This window comes from Glycine soja, chromosome 7 (genome assembly GCF_004193775.1).
Source record: "Glycine soja cultivar W05 chromosome 7, ASM419377v2, whole genome shotgun sequence".
NCBI lineage: Eukaryota > Viridiplantae > Streptophyta > Magnoliopsida > Fabales > Fabaceae > Glycine > Glycine soja.
The window spans coordinates 5,228,836-5,246,693 of NC_041008.1; the positions used below are offsets into that span (position 1 = coordinate 5,228,836).

The following is a 17,858-nucleotide window of genomic DNA, read 5'->3' on the forward strand; positions in this document are numbered from 1 at the left end:
TAATTTTGTTACTACCTAATATTGTCACAATAGAAAATTTTCAAAATTAACATTTTACCAATGTACAAAAATAATCATTATAACAACGTACTAATCATTACAAAATTTTCCAAATTATAATTAGTCAGAATTTACTATAAGTAAAAGATAAACATATCTCATATTTCACTTCTTCAAATCTTGGTAGCGGGGCAGCCCTAGTGTGGATATGAAACTCATGTAATTCGGTTGGTTCATCCTATGAGATGATACATCTAGGAATATAATTCAAATTTGTGTTGAAGGCCTAATTCTAAACACAATTGACAATGGTGGAGGTATGAAGTTTGTTTCCTACAACAATTATAAATAGTGATTAGTTATGAATAACACAATTTAACAATAACTGATCACTTATATGTAAAAGTCACTCACAACATTAGGAGTTGGAACACTTTGACTAGTAGTTGGAGTTGAAGCACTTTCAGTTTTCAAAATTAACTGCATATTGTTTAACTTGTGGAGAAAATTGAGAGCAGTTAATCTCATCCTACAAATATGTAACATCTAACATAAAATAACTTGTAAGCATCAATAAAAATAATTAATCAAATTTTAAAAAATGTTACTAGTTGTTGTGGTTGCATTTGAGTTACAATGTTTGTTAAAGTAATTATGCTTATTAATCAATATTATGTTATTTGTTTTAATTTGTGTTTGTTTTCCTAATTTTTTAAGTGTTTATTGTAATGTTATGCTTACAACGATAAAAAATGAAAGAAGATGAAGAATAAATTATATTTTACCTTTAAATGAAATGAAATTTAAGATCTGACAAATTAGTTTAATGAAAACGCACTAACATTTTTGTCAAAAAAAATATTAACATTTTAGTCCAATGAAAAATTACTGACATTTTAGTCTAATGGTAACTTACTAACATTTTGGTTCAATAGAAATGTCCTGGTATTTTGGTTGAAAAAAATATTCAAATTTTGATCCAATGAAAAATTACTAATATTTTAGTCCAATGGTAACTTATTCACATTTTGGTTCAATGGAAATATAATGATATTTTGGTTCAAAAAAATTAATGACATTTTGATCTAATTTATTCAGCATCCATGTCGATAATCATTTTTATGACATTTTCATTCATCTATGGTACGTAAGTTTTTTCATTAACATTAATAGACAAAAATTAATGAATAAATAAATTTGTTACATATTTTTTATTGTCTTATTTTTTTGATATAAATTTATGAGCGATCAACATGTTTAGAAATAAAAATAATTATTTACCTTATTTTTATTTTACACCGCGCCACACGAGAGGTTGCTGGTGGTGGATGTGGCCACAAGAGGAGCCACGACACACCAAACTGTTGTAAACGTCTCTTTGTTTTGACACTAATGTTGACATTAATTACATCAAACCAGTGCTGCCGGAGGCACATGCAACCCCTTGACGTTTGAATCATTATCTTTCTCTCTCTAAATCTTCTTTTTTTCTTCATATTATCGAAGTAAAAATTTAATTTTAATTAGAAAATAACACATATAACCTCTATAAGCATTTAATTTTTTTTATATGCTAAATTAACAATTCGGCTTTTTTTAAACAACAATTTAATCTTGAAAATATTTTGTTAAGTCAAAAACAGAATGTGGCAGCCTCGACTCTTCATATATATATATATATATATATATATATATATATATATATATTTTAAGTTGAGTTCACTTTAGCTCTTTTATTTCAATTTGGTAGTGTTAAAAAGGGAGGAAGAAAATGAAGGAGGTTGGAGAAATAGAGAGGAGACTGGATTCTTTTCTTGTGTTGGTGGCATGGAAATAGAGAAAAAGTGAAACAAAAAACTCTCTTTTTTATTTCTTTAATCAAATGATAAAGTTTGTCGGTGCTTTTGTTGAAAAAGAGAAATAACCTTCATGTTAAACAATTGATTGTTTTAGAAAAATCAATTTTCATTGTCAACAATAATCTTTTATTCATTTTTCTTAATTCTTTTCTCTATTCCCTTCTTATTTCTTTTAAATTAAACACTCTTAAAACTCACTCTATTTCCATCTTTCCTAATTCTGTTATCCTAATTTTCCTCTCTTGTACCAAAACAGAGGATTGATCTTAATTCTCTTTTTTCTTGTGCTATATAACTATGATATTTATATTGGATAGACTAAATAAATGTTTTTTTATTACTTATTTCTTATAAGGCATGTTTGAGAAACAACCAAAATTTCTATAAACATTAAAACACCGTCACCAAGCCAAATCACAATATATATGTGAACGAGTTATTAAAGTTCAAACCTAAACTCCCACAGTATTTACAACTGCTATAAAAACACTAGTATATGTTAACTTTAAATGATGGCATTAAACCTTCTTGTCTTGAGTAATCTATTACCTATCTTCCGCTTAATTAACGTTTCAAATAGGATTCTTCTATAAAAAAGAAAAAAACAAAACGTTCCAAATAGGATGATATGAGATTCTAAGCCACTAGGCTAATGAAAAGACTATACAAACCTTTATTTTTTTTATCCCATATGAGAGATTAAATATTTTTAATTCACTGAAATAGAAATTAATCTCAGATTTTCAGTGAATATAATATAATCTCACAATCATTTGGGTTACCAACCTCTAATTACATCTGTTAAACTTCAACAAATTAATTTTTTTAAAGAAAGGTTAAATCGATGACGTAGTCATTTAGAGTTTAGACAATAAATAATTTAGGAGAATTAAAACAAAAACATTAAAAAAATCGATTCATAAGAAAAAAATATTAATTTATACTATATTTAAATTTGTGTAGCTGGCGGCGGCAAAAGCAAACTAATATCGTGGCAGTACTTTTCGCCTCAGACGTGGACAATCCTATTCCTATATGCTCCGAAGCTAACTAGTGAAAAAAAAATTATTAAATTGTGTCCATAATAATTATGATAAATATCTAACACAAACAATCCAAGCTTTGTTCTGAACTTTAGTATTTATTGGTTTTTATTATGTATCATTTGTCAGTGTTGTGGAAATTGGACAAGATATTTTTCCCTGCAAGCAAGGAACTCTTTGAGGTAACCAACCAAACCAAACCATGCTCCTTATCAGTTCCATTTTATCCATTGCTCCCTGATCTCTCTTTCTCATGCTACTTTCTGTGTTCATTGGTACTATGTGTTGTTGCTTCACACACTCTATAGTTTCATGTTAGCAAAATGGTTCACTTCATATTTTGTCATCCAACATACCAATTGTGTTTCTTGTTATAAAAAATTGAATAGCTTCAATACATCTTTGTATGTTTATGTCACCCTTTGAAAATTTTAGAGAGAAAAGGGTAATTTGGCACCCCATTTGTATTGTCCTGGATTAAGTATTTTTCTAACAGTAGGTTCTAGGTTTTCACCTTTCAATCATATTCACAATTTGTCACTTTATGTTGAGGTTTTCTCTCTGATGGTATATAACTATTTATTGTATTCTCATTGATCTAAATTTTCTTGGTGCAGGTCTTTCAAATTGATTGTAGGAACTTTTGCATTTGGATTTGCATGAATTTTGCTAGAAGACATGGCTACTGCAAATGGTGGGACTGGGACTGAGGAGCACAAGAGGAAATCTAATGATCTTTTTCTTAAGCAAGGGGGACACCAAATCATGCCAAGATCACCTAGATTGTGCACCCCTATTCGGAAGGAATGGCCGGAGGAGAGTTTGCCAAATGACAATGTGATTGGTTTGAATAGCTATGTTACTTCCTTAGCTGGATCTGGACCTCCTAGTTCTAGTTTTTGTTCCACAATTGATTCTGAACACATTGTTGAAGAGTTGCCTGTTAGGAATTATGAGAACCAGAATATAAACTTAGTTAACCATCCACATAATTCAAGACAGGCAAGGAATCAATTGACTATTGAGTCTAAGTATAATATCTTGAGTAGAGAAGTTGTACCCAAGGTTGAGGAACAGATGCCACTCAGGTTAAGCAAAGGACTTAAGGGAATTGATTCTGAATTTTGGGGCCTGAAGTCTCTGGCTGGCAAAAGTGTAAATCATGACTCACTGAAAGTCTCAGAAGATATAAGCAGTATGGGCAAGGCTATCATCTCGAACAATGCACATCTTATTAGCAGTATAACTCAGAGTACTTCATCTGCATATAATTATCCTCAATTGATTGTAAAGCAAACAAGGAAGGGAAAAGGGGTTATTTGTGAAGATTTAAACAAAAGCTTCAGTATTGGAGGAGCACTTAAGAGTCAAGAGGATGAGAAACTTGGTTTTGCCGCTAAGTTTCAATCCGAGACACTGGTGAGATCAAATGTTGATGAGAATAATAAGCCTTTATTGGAAGGAACTTTCATGTCTGGTTGCAATGGACTCAACTTAAGAGACTGGCTGAAGTTCAAAGGACATAAAATGAATAAATCAGGAAGGATTCATATATTTAAGCAAGTATTGGAATTGGTTGATTTTGAACACTCTCAAGGACTCGTCTTGCTAGACTTTCGACCATCTTGTTTCACTTTATTGCCTTCAAGTAAAATTAAGTATATTGGTTCATTTGGCCAACAAGAGTTAGATTATGAAGTCATGACATGTAATGTGACTAGGAAAAGGCCTTTGGAACAGAATACCTGTGCTTGCCAGAGTTTGAGTACAAAGCAGAAAAAGCTCTGTGAGGAGACAGGATCTTCTAGGCAGCAGCATCACTGTACCAGTATTCATGGCTGCCAGACGACAGTAAATCAAACTGACTCCGACACAAACAGACCTGTGGAATCAAGGAGTAAAGAAAGTCTATGCCAAAATAATTCTACTTGTACTGAAGAAAAGCAGTTTATGTCTGTGCTTAATAAGTTAGAAGAGAAGTGGTATTGTAGTCCTGAAGTGCTCAACGATGGAGTTTGCACATTTTCATCAAATATTTATAGCCTTGGAGTTCTCCTTTTTGAGGTAAGCAAACAATGTGTCTCACACATTGTTACTTTTCATAAAGCTTTTATCCAGTATTAGTATTATTTTTTCTTGATAGCCAGCCAAATTATTTTGTTGGACTGCATTAACCAAACTACCCATGGAGTTTTAATATACATCATTATTCATTTTTTCCCAGTATGTTAATGAAATGATATGAGATTTTGGTTGCTGCAACCTAGCAAGAAATTACTTCCAAGCGGGACATATCTGTTTGACATATCGTACCAAACCTTTGGAAATGACATTGAAACACGACTTAAGGAGTTTTAAATTTTCTGGATCAGAGTTGTTAAACATGTTATTTTTTTTAAGTATTTCAGTTTCTTCTAATCATACTCAAAGATGAACTATTTAAATATGTTAATCTTTTTAACATTTAAGTGGATGATTCTCTCAGTTGCTGTGCAATATTGAGTCATGGGAGACACATTCAACTGCGATGTTGGATTTGTGTCATAGAATCTTACCACCTAAATTTCTAGCAGAAAATCCAAAGGAAGCTGGTTTTTGTCTTTGGCTTTTGCATCCTGAACCTTCTTCTCGCCCCAATGCCAGGTGACGAAATATGGTGCTTTTCTTATATTTGCTGATATCTTTCTGTCTCATTTGAATCTCTAAAGTTTTTCTTACTCAAGTGTGTTCTCACAGTGTCATCTTCAATGGCTTCACAATGGATGATGATAGTAGTAATACACTGATATTGAGGGGAATTTAGGGTACCATGTGAAAATTTAAATTTTTACCATGCTTTTGTCTGGCCATGCATATGATTGAGTGGTGTAACTACACAACTGCACAAGCCTGTCGCTATCTTAGTCCAAGGAGCAATGTATGTAGTAGTGCAAAGTTTTGATTGCTATAGTTGTGTAACTAGCATTATTCCATTTGGTTGCATCACTTATGTACAGCTCTAGTTATTAACTTTTATCAGTAGTCACAACTTCTCAAGTACTTTCTAAATTCTGTGTGAAACTCCTTAATATGATAATGTTGCGTGATGTTCTTATTGTACAACACAGCTTATAGACGATAAACAGAAGCTCGTTATTGACTTGATTTGATAGCCAGATTGCTATTATTCTTATTACTCAATGTTTGACAAACCAGAGAACTAAAACGGAGAAAAGTTCTAGAATGGCTTTAAGCTCCAAAAAACTGGATCAAGTATCCATTTGTGTAAATGTGACTAGGAAACTGTTGCTGATTACTGCATTTCGTTTTTAGTTTCCTTTGTTAAGAGCATGATTCTTTTTCTTTTTTTCTTTTTTGTTGAGAGCATGCTATACAGGTGCTAATCACTTTTTAGTTTTTGGCATTTCTTTATTTTTCAGATTCCATTCTAGATCCTTGTGCTAACTATTTTTGGCCATTGGCATCTTGGACTTCTTGGCTCTTTGTAATTGAAAATACCTGTCAGAAAAATGACTTCATTTCTTCTATTTCCTTAATATGTTTAAATAATCATTGGCTAAAAGAATATTGATATAGATCTTGATGGGGATCCTGTTTCTTTTTTAGTCTAGTAATTCTGTGTTTATGTATAACAGAATGATTTTAGACTCTGAAGTTATTCGTGAATCAAAGGAATCAAATTCTGTAGATGATGTTGGAATATCTGATGATGAGGCTGAAACAGAGCAATTACTAGATTTTCTAATTTTATTCAAAGAAGAAAAGAAAAAACGGGAAGCGAAGTTGAAAGAAGAGCTAAATTTATTGAATGAAGATATGAAGGAGGTAGAAAGAAGTTATTCATTTGTGACAGATTCAGTATTTCCTTTGGTGCAAATAAACAATCCTGAATTGAGAGGAGACAGTTTACATTTTCAAGATTCTTCCGGTTCAGACATTAGTAGATCCATTCGAAGGTTGTTTGGTGATGAAGAAAGATATATGAGTAACATAAATCAGCTAGAGAATTCTTACTTTTCCTCGAGATTTCGAGTCCTGCCAAAAGAAGCTTCATCTGTTTCAATCAATGATAAAAATGTGATGGAAAGTAGATGGAGGTTGCCTCAAGTAGAGAATGTTAATAAGGAGTCTAGAAGAATTCAGAGTTCTGTTGGTTGTCTAGGATCCTTCTTTGAAGGTTTATGCAAGTTTGCTCGTTACAGCAAGTTTGAAGAGTGTGGCAGATTAAGGAATAGAGATTTGCTTAGTTCTGCCAATGTAATGTGTGCTTTAAGTTTTGACCGTGATGAGGATCACATTGCAGCAGGAGGAGTTTCAAAGAAAATCAAGATTTTCGACCTCAATGCTATTTCAAGCAATTCTGTTGACATCCAGTACCCAGTAGTTGAGATGTCAAATAAATCAAAGCTTAGTTGTGTGTGCTGGAACCCTTACATAAAAAATCATCTGGCATCTACTGACTATGATGGTGTGGTTCAGGTGTGTAATCCTTTGCAACATTAGAACTATAGTTGATGAAAGTCTAAATATGTTTTTAGTTCAAGCAAATATAGAAAATTTTTGTTTGTCCTTAAATTTTTTCTGTTGGTTTTAGTCCTTGCAATTTTCTTTTAAAATAATCCTTATCATCATTTAATGATGACATAGTATATGTTGGCGATCAGTAAGAGATGGTTTATGACGTGACATGTCAAGCAAATATGATGCATACCACGTTGATTATAGGGACTACTTTAAATTTTTTTATAGTTTATAAAAACTAAAACTAACAATTTCTTTTGCAGGTATTAAAACTAAAATTTATCATATTTGCAAGCACTAGCAAACATATTAAGCCTTCTCCTCAATATATATATTAAACCTTGATGAAAACTAATTTTAGTCTTGTCCTTTCATTCATACCAACCAAGCTTTCATTGCTTTTGCTATTGACTATTTCTTAGGTTTCATTGACATTAATAACATAACTTGTATGGATGAATTCAGATGTGGGATGCAGACACTGGTCAGCCATTGTCTCAATACATGGAGCACCAAAAGAGAGCTTGGTCTGTTCACTTTTCTTTGTCAGACCCAAAAATGTTTGCTAGTGGAAGTGATGACTGCTCTGTCAAACTGTGGAATATCAGTGAGGCATGCTTTTTTTAATGCATTCAAATAGCAAATGATTACTAACACAATATATTGGTATTTATATGATTTGAAGTTATATAGTAGAATATCCTTCATGTTCTTTTGTCTCTTCGCCGGAAAATAATAAAGAATAATATGAAAAGAAACATAAGTATCATTAGAGAAGGCACAGTTGAATGCCTTTGCTTCAGAGCATGTAACAATTGTCTCAAATGATGTTGTTTTTGCAGAGAAATTCTCTGGGAACCATCTGGAACCCTGCCAATATATGCTGTGTTCAGTTCTCTGCTTACTCAACAAATCATCTATTTTTTGGATCTGCTGATTACAAGGTTTATGGCTATGATCTTCGTCACACTAGAATCCCTTGGTGCACATTAACTGGTCATGGCAAAACTGTTAGCTATGTAAAATTTATAGATGCTGAAGCAGTTGTCTCTGCTTCCACTGACAACTCTTTGAAGCTTTGGGACCTGAAGAAAATCAGCTCTTCTGGTTTGTCATCTGATGCTTGTGCCGTGACCTTTAAAGGTCATAGTAATGAAAAGGTTGGTTTCTATACACATTTAACCTCACTTTCTTGTCTTTTGTTTGTTCTAATTTGTTTTTAGTTCATGATCCTGATTATCTTTTTCTTCTTCTCCAGAATTTCGTGGGATTATCAGTTTTGGATGGATACATTGCATGTGGTTCAGAATCTAATGAGGTATAGCTTTTGTTTTATCATAACATTGACTTTGAAATATTAGTCTGATTTCTGCCTCCCTTGAATGCTGATTGTCATGAGACTTGCAAAATATTTCAAATCCTGCACTACATGTGGGCAAGGAAACTAGTTCTTTAATTTTTTGGGATTATTCTCTTTTGGGTTACTTGATTATTTAGTAGCCTGATCATAAAATGCTGTTACGTATAGGCTAATCTCACTTAGCATTGTCAATGCTTTCATCATTCATTGTTCATCAATAAATGATCTTGCTAATCTCACATAACATCAAGCTAATATTGCAATCGTGATGGAAACAGCTTAAAATTTTGACTGGTAAGTAGTTCATTGGTTTAACTTCAAGCCAAGGTTATGCATATTGAATGTAGCAGCTACCACTTTATCTGTTTTGGAACACCAAGTTTATCATTTATACAAATGGAAGATGCTTGGAGTTCATATATAGGTCCTGTATCTAATTTAATGTGTACAATTAGAGAATACCAGTATCACCCGTTCTTACAATTAATACATAAGATGAGGTGATTCATATTTACAGCATGCTGATGATATTTATGGGAGCTTGCTGCTCTTAATTGTATTTGCTAGAAAATGTGGGATAACAAGATACAAATTCTAATTCATTTTAAACATTTCTACCTTTCAGGTGTACTGTTATCACAAATCACTGCCGGTGCCAATTGCTACTCATAAATTTGAGTCAGTTGATCCTATTTCTGGCCATCTAAATAGTGGTGATAATAATGGACAGTTTGTTTCCAGTGTTTGCTGGAGAAAGAAATCTAACATGCTTGTTGCTGCCAACTCAGTTGGAATTGTGAAACTGTTGCAGATGGTCTGACAGAAATGAGAAAATATTTGGTTAACATTGAAGCCTGAAAAGCTATTTATTTCCTGACTTGATAATATTTTGATTTAGTATACCTCTCAGAAGACTAAGCGTGCATTTTATTTGAGACAAACTCGCAGACCAGTTCTTTATTCAGGCTTCAATGATTAATGGGGTATAAAGCTTAAATGGGATCACCATTTGACATTTCTTCTGTGGCAAGCATCAATGTCTCCTATTTTCCATGCTTAGGTAATACTTTCAGGTGCTGGTTTTCTTAAAATGTGAACCAAAGAAAGCTGAACAAGAAATGTATATAGCATGTACAAATGTAGGCTTTTGAACTGAAGCACTGGTGAAGCTGGAGCATGCAAGTCTCTTTCAAATATCGTATTCCAAGTGACTAGTGGTTTTCTCTGATGTCTGATCCATTACTTCTGTATATAGCACACCTAAGCAGAGATACATGCTAATTACCTTTACTTTCAAATCACTTTTAGTTTCTCAGAAAAGTACAGGAGATGATCTATGCTTTGCATTTACTTTGACATATAAACTGTCGCTAATATGATGGTTCAAATATTAATTTTACACTTTCATTTAAAATTGTGCAAAAGTTGCATCTGCATGTTTAATATCTTGTTGAAGATTGGTATAGAGTCCGATCTTAGGTAGAACTGCTGAAGCCTTTTTCTATTTTTCGTTTTAGTTTTCTGTTATGTTTGAAAGATTTTTCCAGTACCATAGTATTGGATTTTATTCTCCAACCAGGTTACTAAGGATAAGGAAATGGTGAAATAGAAGTTTTGAAATAGCCAACAAACCATGATAGATCTTCCTGTTAGGAAATCAGAGATGCAAGAGGAAACGTACACAAAATAATGTGAAGAAGAATAAAAAAAACTAGAGCATGCAAATAGTACTTGTACAACGGGATGCACTTATCACAATTTTGAACCAATAGAGATAAATAAATAAATTGTTTACTTAAATTTACGTAGAAAACCTCTTTAAAAACAAGGGAAGAAACAGAATACAACAGTCTTTTACTATACTAGAGGTATTACGAAGACTAGAGAGTATACCTAAACAGAAAACCAATGTATGCACACACTTCACTCATAAATGTTCTAAAAAACTTTCTAATATTTTTCTATCACTTTGAAGCACTTGATTTTGATTATGCTTGCATTTAACGGGAAATGAATTTAGCTTTATTTATAGTCAATCATACATTCATTTCCAGCTCACAACCCACCCACCAAAGTAGCTTTGACCAAATACAAGACACACGTAGAGAGAGATCAGCCATTCATCCACCGTGTTTACCTCATACAACCTCCTCTTCAATTTCTACCCATTCTAAAGCTGATTAAATATTGGGATTAGCGTGATAAGCATATACTATTTTTCTTTCTTTCTTTTTCTTTATAAAAAAAAAGCAATAGTTAGAAAGTATCTCTAACTTTATTGATAATTAATTTTCTTTAAAAAATCTATTAGATCATCTTTAGTATTAGACTTTTCTCTTAATCATATTTTTTTTATTTACAGGAGTTAAACTTGAGAACACTCTCACCTTTTATATCATCTCCTCTTATATCAGGTAGAGTATTTTATTTGTGACTCCACTCACCAAACAGTAAATCTTTAGTCATTCTACATGCAATGCATGGTGGAATATGACCCTAATGGTGCAACTTGATTCATACATATTCCTATCATGTCTGAGTGATGAACAGATTGATTGGAGAGAGAGAGAGAGAGTGCCTCTAGATAAAATAATATAAATATCCTTTATTTTAAATGTTTTGATTGAAGAATTGTGGTCAGAAGGAATACACGACGCTTAGAAATCTTTCTGCGATTCGTATGTCCTTAAAGTACGAACTGGTTAATTCACTTCCTAGTAAAAAGTGTTTCCTCCAATTCTCGGTTGTTAATAGACAAATATATTTATTTGATGTGAACACATATATCTTGTATAGGCGATCGAATCCATAGGATTATTATAGGCAATAAATTATTTATTTAAATATGGAATTTATTTATTTACATGAATTTGAATTTAAAATTATTGTTTAAGCTAAAACAATTTTATATTAATTATATTAATTAATCACAGTTAGGGGTGGAAATAGACACACTAGCCTACATAGGTCTACGATCTGGCTTATATATAATCTGACCTGGAGTGACCTACTTAATTAAAAGGTTAGGCTCAAACAAAAAAGCTTATTAAATTAAATAGATTAGGCTTAGGCTTATTAAAATGTCTTATAAGCCTGATAGGTTGACATATATATATATATTATCAATATATACTTATATTATTTTTTGGGTACAATTAATTATTTTTTTGAAACTAGCAGACTTTGATTACATATTATTGTTCTATAACTTTCATTTCTATAATCAAATAAGACTTTAATTGTGTGAATCATGTGTTCCTTTATTATTTTTATTGACTTTCCTATTTGGGTTAATGTTTCATTTTCTTTTAAAAGGTCAGATCGAGTCAAGATAAAAGCCTTTAATAGGCTACAGACCAGACTCAGACCTAAAAAATTAGTAGGTTAGGCTCAGACCTTTTAAAGTCTACCCCTAATAACAATATAAAAGATACAAATATTCTTCTTCATTTGGCATACATTTTTTATTTAGAAAATTTATATTATTATTTTATAATAAACATTCTTTTGTTTCACTTTATATGTAACTAAACAAGTGAAGGAATATAATTTTCTTTATTTTCATTTTTCAGCTCACATTTTTTCTTCTTTCAATCATTTTCATAAATTCAACTCACTGTATCTCTGTATAAATTAATAAGAAATGTTAGGAACACTTTTTAGCATACTCAAAAAAAAATTTTAAATTTTATGTCTAATAAGTAGTTCATAGGTTTAATTCAAGCCAAGGTTATGCATATTTGGATATAGCAGATTTTATCTGTTATGGAAAATCAAGTTTATACTTTACAAGACATGGAAGATGCGTGGAGTTCATGTATAGTCCTATACCTAATTAATTGAATGTGTACAATAAGTATCATCCATTCTCACAATTAAGAAAGATAAAAAGGTGAGGTGATTCATATTTATACCATGCTAATGATATTTATGGGAGTTTGCTTCTCTTAATTGAATTTGCCCGCAAATGTTAACAAGATACAAATTCTAATTAATTTTAAACATTTCAACCTTTCAGGTATACTGTCTTCACAAATCACTACCAGTGCCAATTTCTACTTAATTAAATTTGAGGCAATTGATCCCATTTCTGGTCATCCAAATAGTGATGATAGTAATGGACAGTTTGTTTCTAATGTTTGCTGGAGAAAGAAATCTAGCATGCTTGTCGCTGCCAACTCAGTTGGAATTGTGAAAATATTGCAGATGGTCTGACAGAAAAGAGAAAATATTGGGTTAACACTGAAGCCTTAAAAGCAGTTCAGTTCCTGACTCGATAATATTTTGATATAGTATCAGTATCCCTGTCAGAAGACTAATCATGCATTTTATTTGAGAAGAACTCAGACAAGTTACTTTTTTCTTAAATTCTGAATCAAAATAAGCTAAACAAGAAATGTATATAGCATGTACAAATGTAGGCTTTTGAATTGAAGCACTGGTGAAGCTGGAGCATGCAAGTCTCTTTCAAATATATCAGTATCACACGTGACTAGAGGTTTCCTCTGATCCATTACTTCTGTATATAGAACACCCTCCGTAGTGCTATGCGATGTATAACACAATTCACGAACCAACAAGCTCAGGGAACCAAACAGAAATGGGAACTTGAGAGTTTGATTGAACTTGAAACTAAGACAAGTTTGTTGTTTTACGCTTTCAGCATAACTTCTTGCTCCTACACGTTAGCCATGACCCTGAGACTGCAGTCTGTTAAGTAAGTGAGGGACACATTACTAAAGCATATCTGGATGCAGCACAGAGATACATACTAATTACATTCCAAATCACTTTAGTTTATCAGAAAAGTACAGGATATGATCTATGTGTTGCACTTGCAAATATTAATTGTAGTTGTTATAATGGTTCAAATATTAATTTAGACCTTCATTTAAAATTCTGCAGAAGTTGCATTGTCTCAACGCTCTCCCTATGTCACAGAGCTTTGTTATGCAATATTAACTGTAGTTGTTATAATGGTTCAAATATTAATTTAGACCTTCATTTAAAATTCTACAGAAGTTGCATTGTCTCAACACTCTCCCTATGTCACAGAGCTTTGTTATGCAATCTTTAGTAGAAAAACTGAAACCTTTTCGGTTTTTTATTGTTTTCTCTTATGTTTGAAAGTTTTTTCCAGACCATTGTGTTGGATTTGATACTCCAGGTTCTATTTCCTCCCAGTTACTAAGGATAAGGAAATGGTGGAATAAAAGTTTTCATGCATTAATGAGACTTTTCACTGTGGCATGAATACAAGGAATCAGTCACAGAACGTTTTGCTGTTCCTATCCTTTTTCACAAACTACTCATGTCAAGAATACCTTAATTTAAACTAATTAAAGTTAATTGTGTGAATGTATCCTTGCAAATGAGAAGAGTCTTGAGTTTATAAGCTATCTGCTTGGAGTCTGAAGTCAGACTAAAAAGCCAGGTTTTATCTTTAAAATCTGGTGAGGGTGTTAAGTAAGCTCAGACTCTGAGACATGACCAGAAGATACTCTTCTTATTGTCCTTGGACTTGATATTATGTGGTTCTCTGAAGTAATCCTCAGACTTCTTGCACGAGAGGACATTTGTTCGATAGAGTTGATATATAAAGAATTGGTAAAATGAGGACATAGTGTATAGTCAAGTAACGGCAGTTCGTGAAAGTTGATTTTTTGGGCTTGCTAAGTTCCTTGTACTTGTACTGACTTGAAAATCGCTATATGCCATTTCAGATACCACATGTCGTACTTGTTCTGACTTGAAAATTCTCTCAAACAATATCCACATGCTGTTAGAAATAATAGTCTATCATGAATCATGATCCATTTTCAGTTAATGAGACATAATAGTTGTTTGCTTTTTTCATTAATCAATGTTTGCTTATTTCCATTTTCAGTCACCCAAGAAGGAAATTTCCTCGGAAGCACTGACTCTATATGACAGTAATCTACTACTGGAGGCACTGGTGGTTCTGGCTGACTGCTGTAACCAGGATTCAATACAAGAAACCTTTTGATATAACGAAGAACTCTACATATGGTAGAGAAGCTTGGACGTTGATGTGGATCAATATGCCAACATCTCTATGTCAAGTTAATGACATATTTTGGTGAATTAAGTGGGAAAAGTGGCCTCTCTCCTTCCCTTATGTTTCTGCTCATTTTCTTCCCTTGGATATGACTATCTTCAAAAGGGACTTTGCCAGTTAGAAGCTCAAAGAAAACCATTCCAAAACTGTACACATCAGATTTCTGTGTACTTGGAGTTTGCTGCACCCCCTGAATGATCTTGCTCTTCAAGTACTTCTGGAGAGTACCAGATGAATGGGGGAGTTCCATTCTGATTTGTGTTCCCTTTCTGGTTCAAGTCCTTGACAGAAGTTAGTCCAAACCCTGTTACCTTGGCGTGCAAGTAACCTTCTGGGGATGTACCTCTAGGCTTGACAAGAATGCTTGAAGGGTTCAGTTCTCCATGATATACTTTCTTTGAATGCAAATACTCCATTCCCCTGGCAATCTGAAGCATGAGATCAATTGCCACATGAAGCAAGAACGGTATTCGCTTCCGTGGACCATGAATCTCTTTGATGTGTGTTGCGGTGTTTGGCAAGTGTACCAAATTGCTCTAAGTAGTAATTCTCGGAAGTCCGAGTATCGTTTCCACATGGATTTTCTTGCACTTTATTGAATACTCTTCAATTTGTAAGTGAGAAATAAATAGAAAAAAGCAGGAATAAATGCAAGAGTAAATTGCTACTACTAGATCAAACAATTTAAAAAGATAATTAAGATGAAGATGCTAAGACTGGACAAACCCAATTGGCCTAGATGCATGAAATTATGATGTTCATTACCAATGCAATTGAACTAGTTCTACCCACATCTGTCAGTTTTACTTGCCCCTGATGCCTCACGATGACAAGCCTATTTTAACTACCTATCTCCCAAATGCCTTTGTGAAAACTCAATAATTAAAATGCATTAAGGTTGAATTCTAGATGTTGCTAAATGCATGGGCATTGGGTCATCATTCTATGCCTAGCAATGCTAACCCAATGATTCTTTTCTTGATTTGTTCTATTAGGTGTTATCCTTTCCCAAGTGTGTAACCCCTAAAAACTGATGCTTGCATTGCCTCTTAAACTCTTATTAGGAAATACACTCTCCCGAGGAAATAAAACCCAAAATAAATTTAAGACATAAATGCAAGATAAAAAGAAAAGAATTAGAACATAAAACCTAAAAGGAATTCTCTTTGCATTGATAACTCTTGAAGTACATCATACATCGTTAGCTTTTTAGGCCTGTCAGGCCCTAACTAGGGGATTAGCCACTCATGGCCATTGAGGACTTACAACTGAGGGGTGAAAGAAAGAATTGATAGGAAAATAAAGAGTATAGAGCGGAATGGAGAGCTCAGGCTTGGAATGCTGAAGAGAAGTGCTCTAAGGCGAGGTGTCTCATTCCCCTTGGATTGACTTTTTATTTATAGCTGCTGAAATGAGATTCAGGCTTTTGTAGGCGCGCTTAGCGCGACACCCACGCTTAGCGCGTTCAGATCGTGCGCTTAGCGCGTGCTGCAGGCTTAGCGTGTGCTTTTGTTGGATCGCGCGCTTGACGCGTTCTTCGCGCTTAGCGCGCGTAACGGATCCTGCGTCTTCGTGCTTAACGTCTCGTTTAGCGCCTGTGCTGTCTTAGCGCATGACGCTCGCTAAGCGCGCATGCTGGACTGGGTCTGCTTTCAATTTTCTTCTTTTCTTCGATTTTTCTCTTGCTTTTTGCTTGTTACACCTTCAACCTTCAATTCTGCAGCCAAAATCTAAACTTTATCAATTCTTTAATTTTTAATTATAAATAACTACTAAATAATTAATTTTAAGCCAAAATTTACCTGAATTTTTATTATTAATTTATAATTATTTAGCAGTTATCAATGTGGATGGAAAGGGTTTTGCTCATCAGTTCCATTACCAAAAAACATTCCTTCTTCTCCTCATCAGTAAAACCAAAAAGGCTGTCCATTATATTAGGATGGGAAAGCGATAAAAGTTCTATGATCTCAGGTTCCAAAGCTTCAATGTCACAAGAAAAATGTCTTATGACAAAGCTTTCACCTAACCATGTAATCTCCTTGTACCGACTCGCATTCCCCTTTTTTCTCCTCACCTGATAGTTCTTAGATCCAACCAATGTTGAACTTGGCAAGAGCCTCCCTACCAGTGATTCTGACCTTTCCAAATTCCTCAAAAGCAAATCTATCAATTTCTTCTCATACATTGTTATACCTTCCACTTTCTTTTCATGGATTTTGTTGTAAAGGAACCTATCTTCCTTCCGAACCGTATCATATCGGTGGCAGATCATGAGTGATGAGGTACTGCTTCCCAAATTTCCAATGGAAAAGATTCATGTCTCCATATTCCTTCCTGTACTTGTTGGAGTTGATAAGTCTCTTCCTTTGCATCTCCTCTTGATCCCACCCTGATGTTTCTCCTGCATACTCAATGGCTTCAATTGCAACATGCATGCAGCAAAGCAAGTTGTGTATATAACACAATCGTGTTGTGCCACAAGGCAATGGCTTTAGCCCACCAGTCCTTTGTTTCCATGCAATGCCTAATGTAAGCTTCTTCTTCTCCGAAAATTTTATGGATCTCTCTAAAGGGATGTTCTAGAACCTTCCACTTCCCATTCTTCTCTTCAAATTTCAGGTTCTGTGTAATCTCATCAGCAATACACTCATGCAAAACTGAACACATCTAGAAGCAGACAACATTGCCCATGATTGATTTGAATGTTCTCCCGGAATACCATCACAAATTTCAAACCCCCTAGTGCTTCCCCAATTTGTCTAAATTGTTCCATAACTCTTGTTTTGATCTAAAGTAAACCCTGTAAAGAAAGAATAGAGATGAATAAGAATGAATGTTATTCATTCAGAATGGAAACCAATATAATTCATCGATGAGTTTAGATGCTGACCAGGTACGAATGGTGGTAAGTAATCATAAAATGAAAGCAAAGAAGTAGATTGAGATCAAGCTCCTTCTTGTGTAAAGCTGATGCAGATTAAAGACTTTCAATA

General features: G+C 33.5%; 1 protein-coding gene and 1 pseudogene across 3 annotated transcripts; one reads left to right on the forward strand and one right to left on the reverse strand.

The window, feature by feature from the left end:
- Nucleotides 1-2,980: 2,980 nt before the first annotated feature.
- LOC114418333 (protein SUPPRESSOR OF PHYA-105 1-like) lies at nucleotides 2,981-10,197 on the forward strand. 3 transcript variants are annotated; one of them, XM_028383625.1, is made up of 8 exons: nucleotides 2,981-3,084; nucleotides 3,520-4,966; nucleotides 5,388-5,545; nucleotides 6,538-7,381; nucleotides 7,889-8,035; nucleotides 8,266-8,583; nucleotides 8,682-8,741; nucleotides 9,409-10,197. In XM_028383625.1, the coding sequence occupies exons 2-8, from the start codon at nucleotides 3,581-3,583 to the stop codon at nucleotides 9,601-9,603; spliced, it is 3,108 nt and encodes a 1,035-aa protein (XP_028239426.1). In that variant the 5' UTR covers nucleotides 2,981-3,084; nucleotides 3,520-3,580; the 3' UTR covers nucleotides 9,604-10,197. The 3 variants fall into 3 exon arrangements, with proteins under 3 accessions (XP_028239426.1, XP_028239429.1, XP_028239428.1); XM_028383627.1 differs by lacking the exon at nucleotides 2,981-3,084 and adding an exon at nucleotides 3,098-3,177; XM_028383628.1 differs by lacking the exons at nucleotides 8,682-8,741; nucleotides 9,409-10,197 and having other exon boundaries at nucleotides 7,889-8,030; nucleotides 8,266-8,494.
- Nucleotides 10,198-14,602: 4,405 nt separating this feature from the next.
- LOC114419367 lies at nucleotides 14,603-17,651 on the reverse strand (annotated as a pseudogene).
- Nucleotides 17,652-17,858: the final 207 nt, after the last annotated feature.

What these genes read in the sequence shown, in the direction of transcription:
- LOC114418333 (XM_028383625.1), top strand. Translation starts at nt 3,581, where the DNA reads ATGGCTACTGCAAATGGTGGGACTGGGACTGAGGAGCACAAGAGGAAA. An exon ending in AACTGTGGAATATCAGTGAG is followed by an intron (nt 8,036 to 8,265) that starts GCATGCTTTTTT and finishes TTGTTTTTGCAG; the next exon opens with AGAAATTCTCTGGGAACCAT. An exon ending in AAGGTCATAGTAATGAAAAG is followed by an intron (nt 8,584 to 8,681) that starts GTTGGTTTCTAT and finishes CTTCTTCTCCAG; the next exon opens with AATTTCGTGGGATTATCAGT.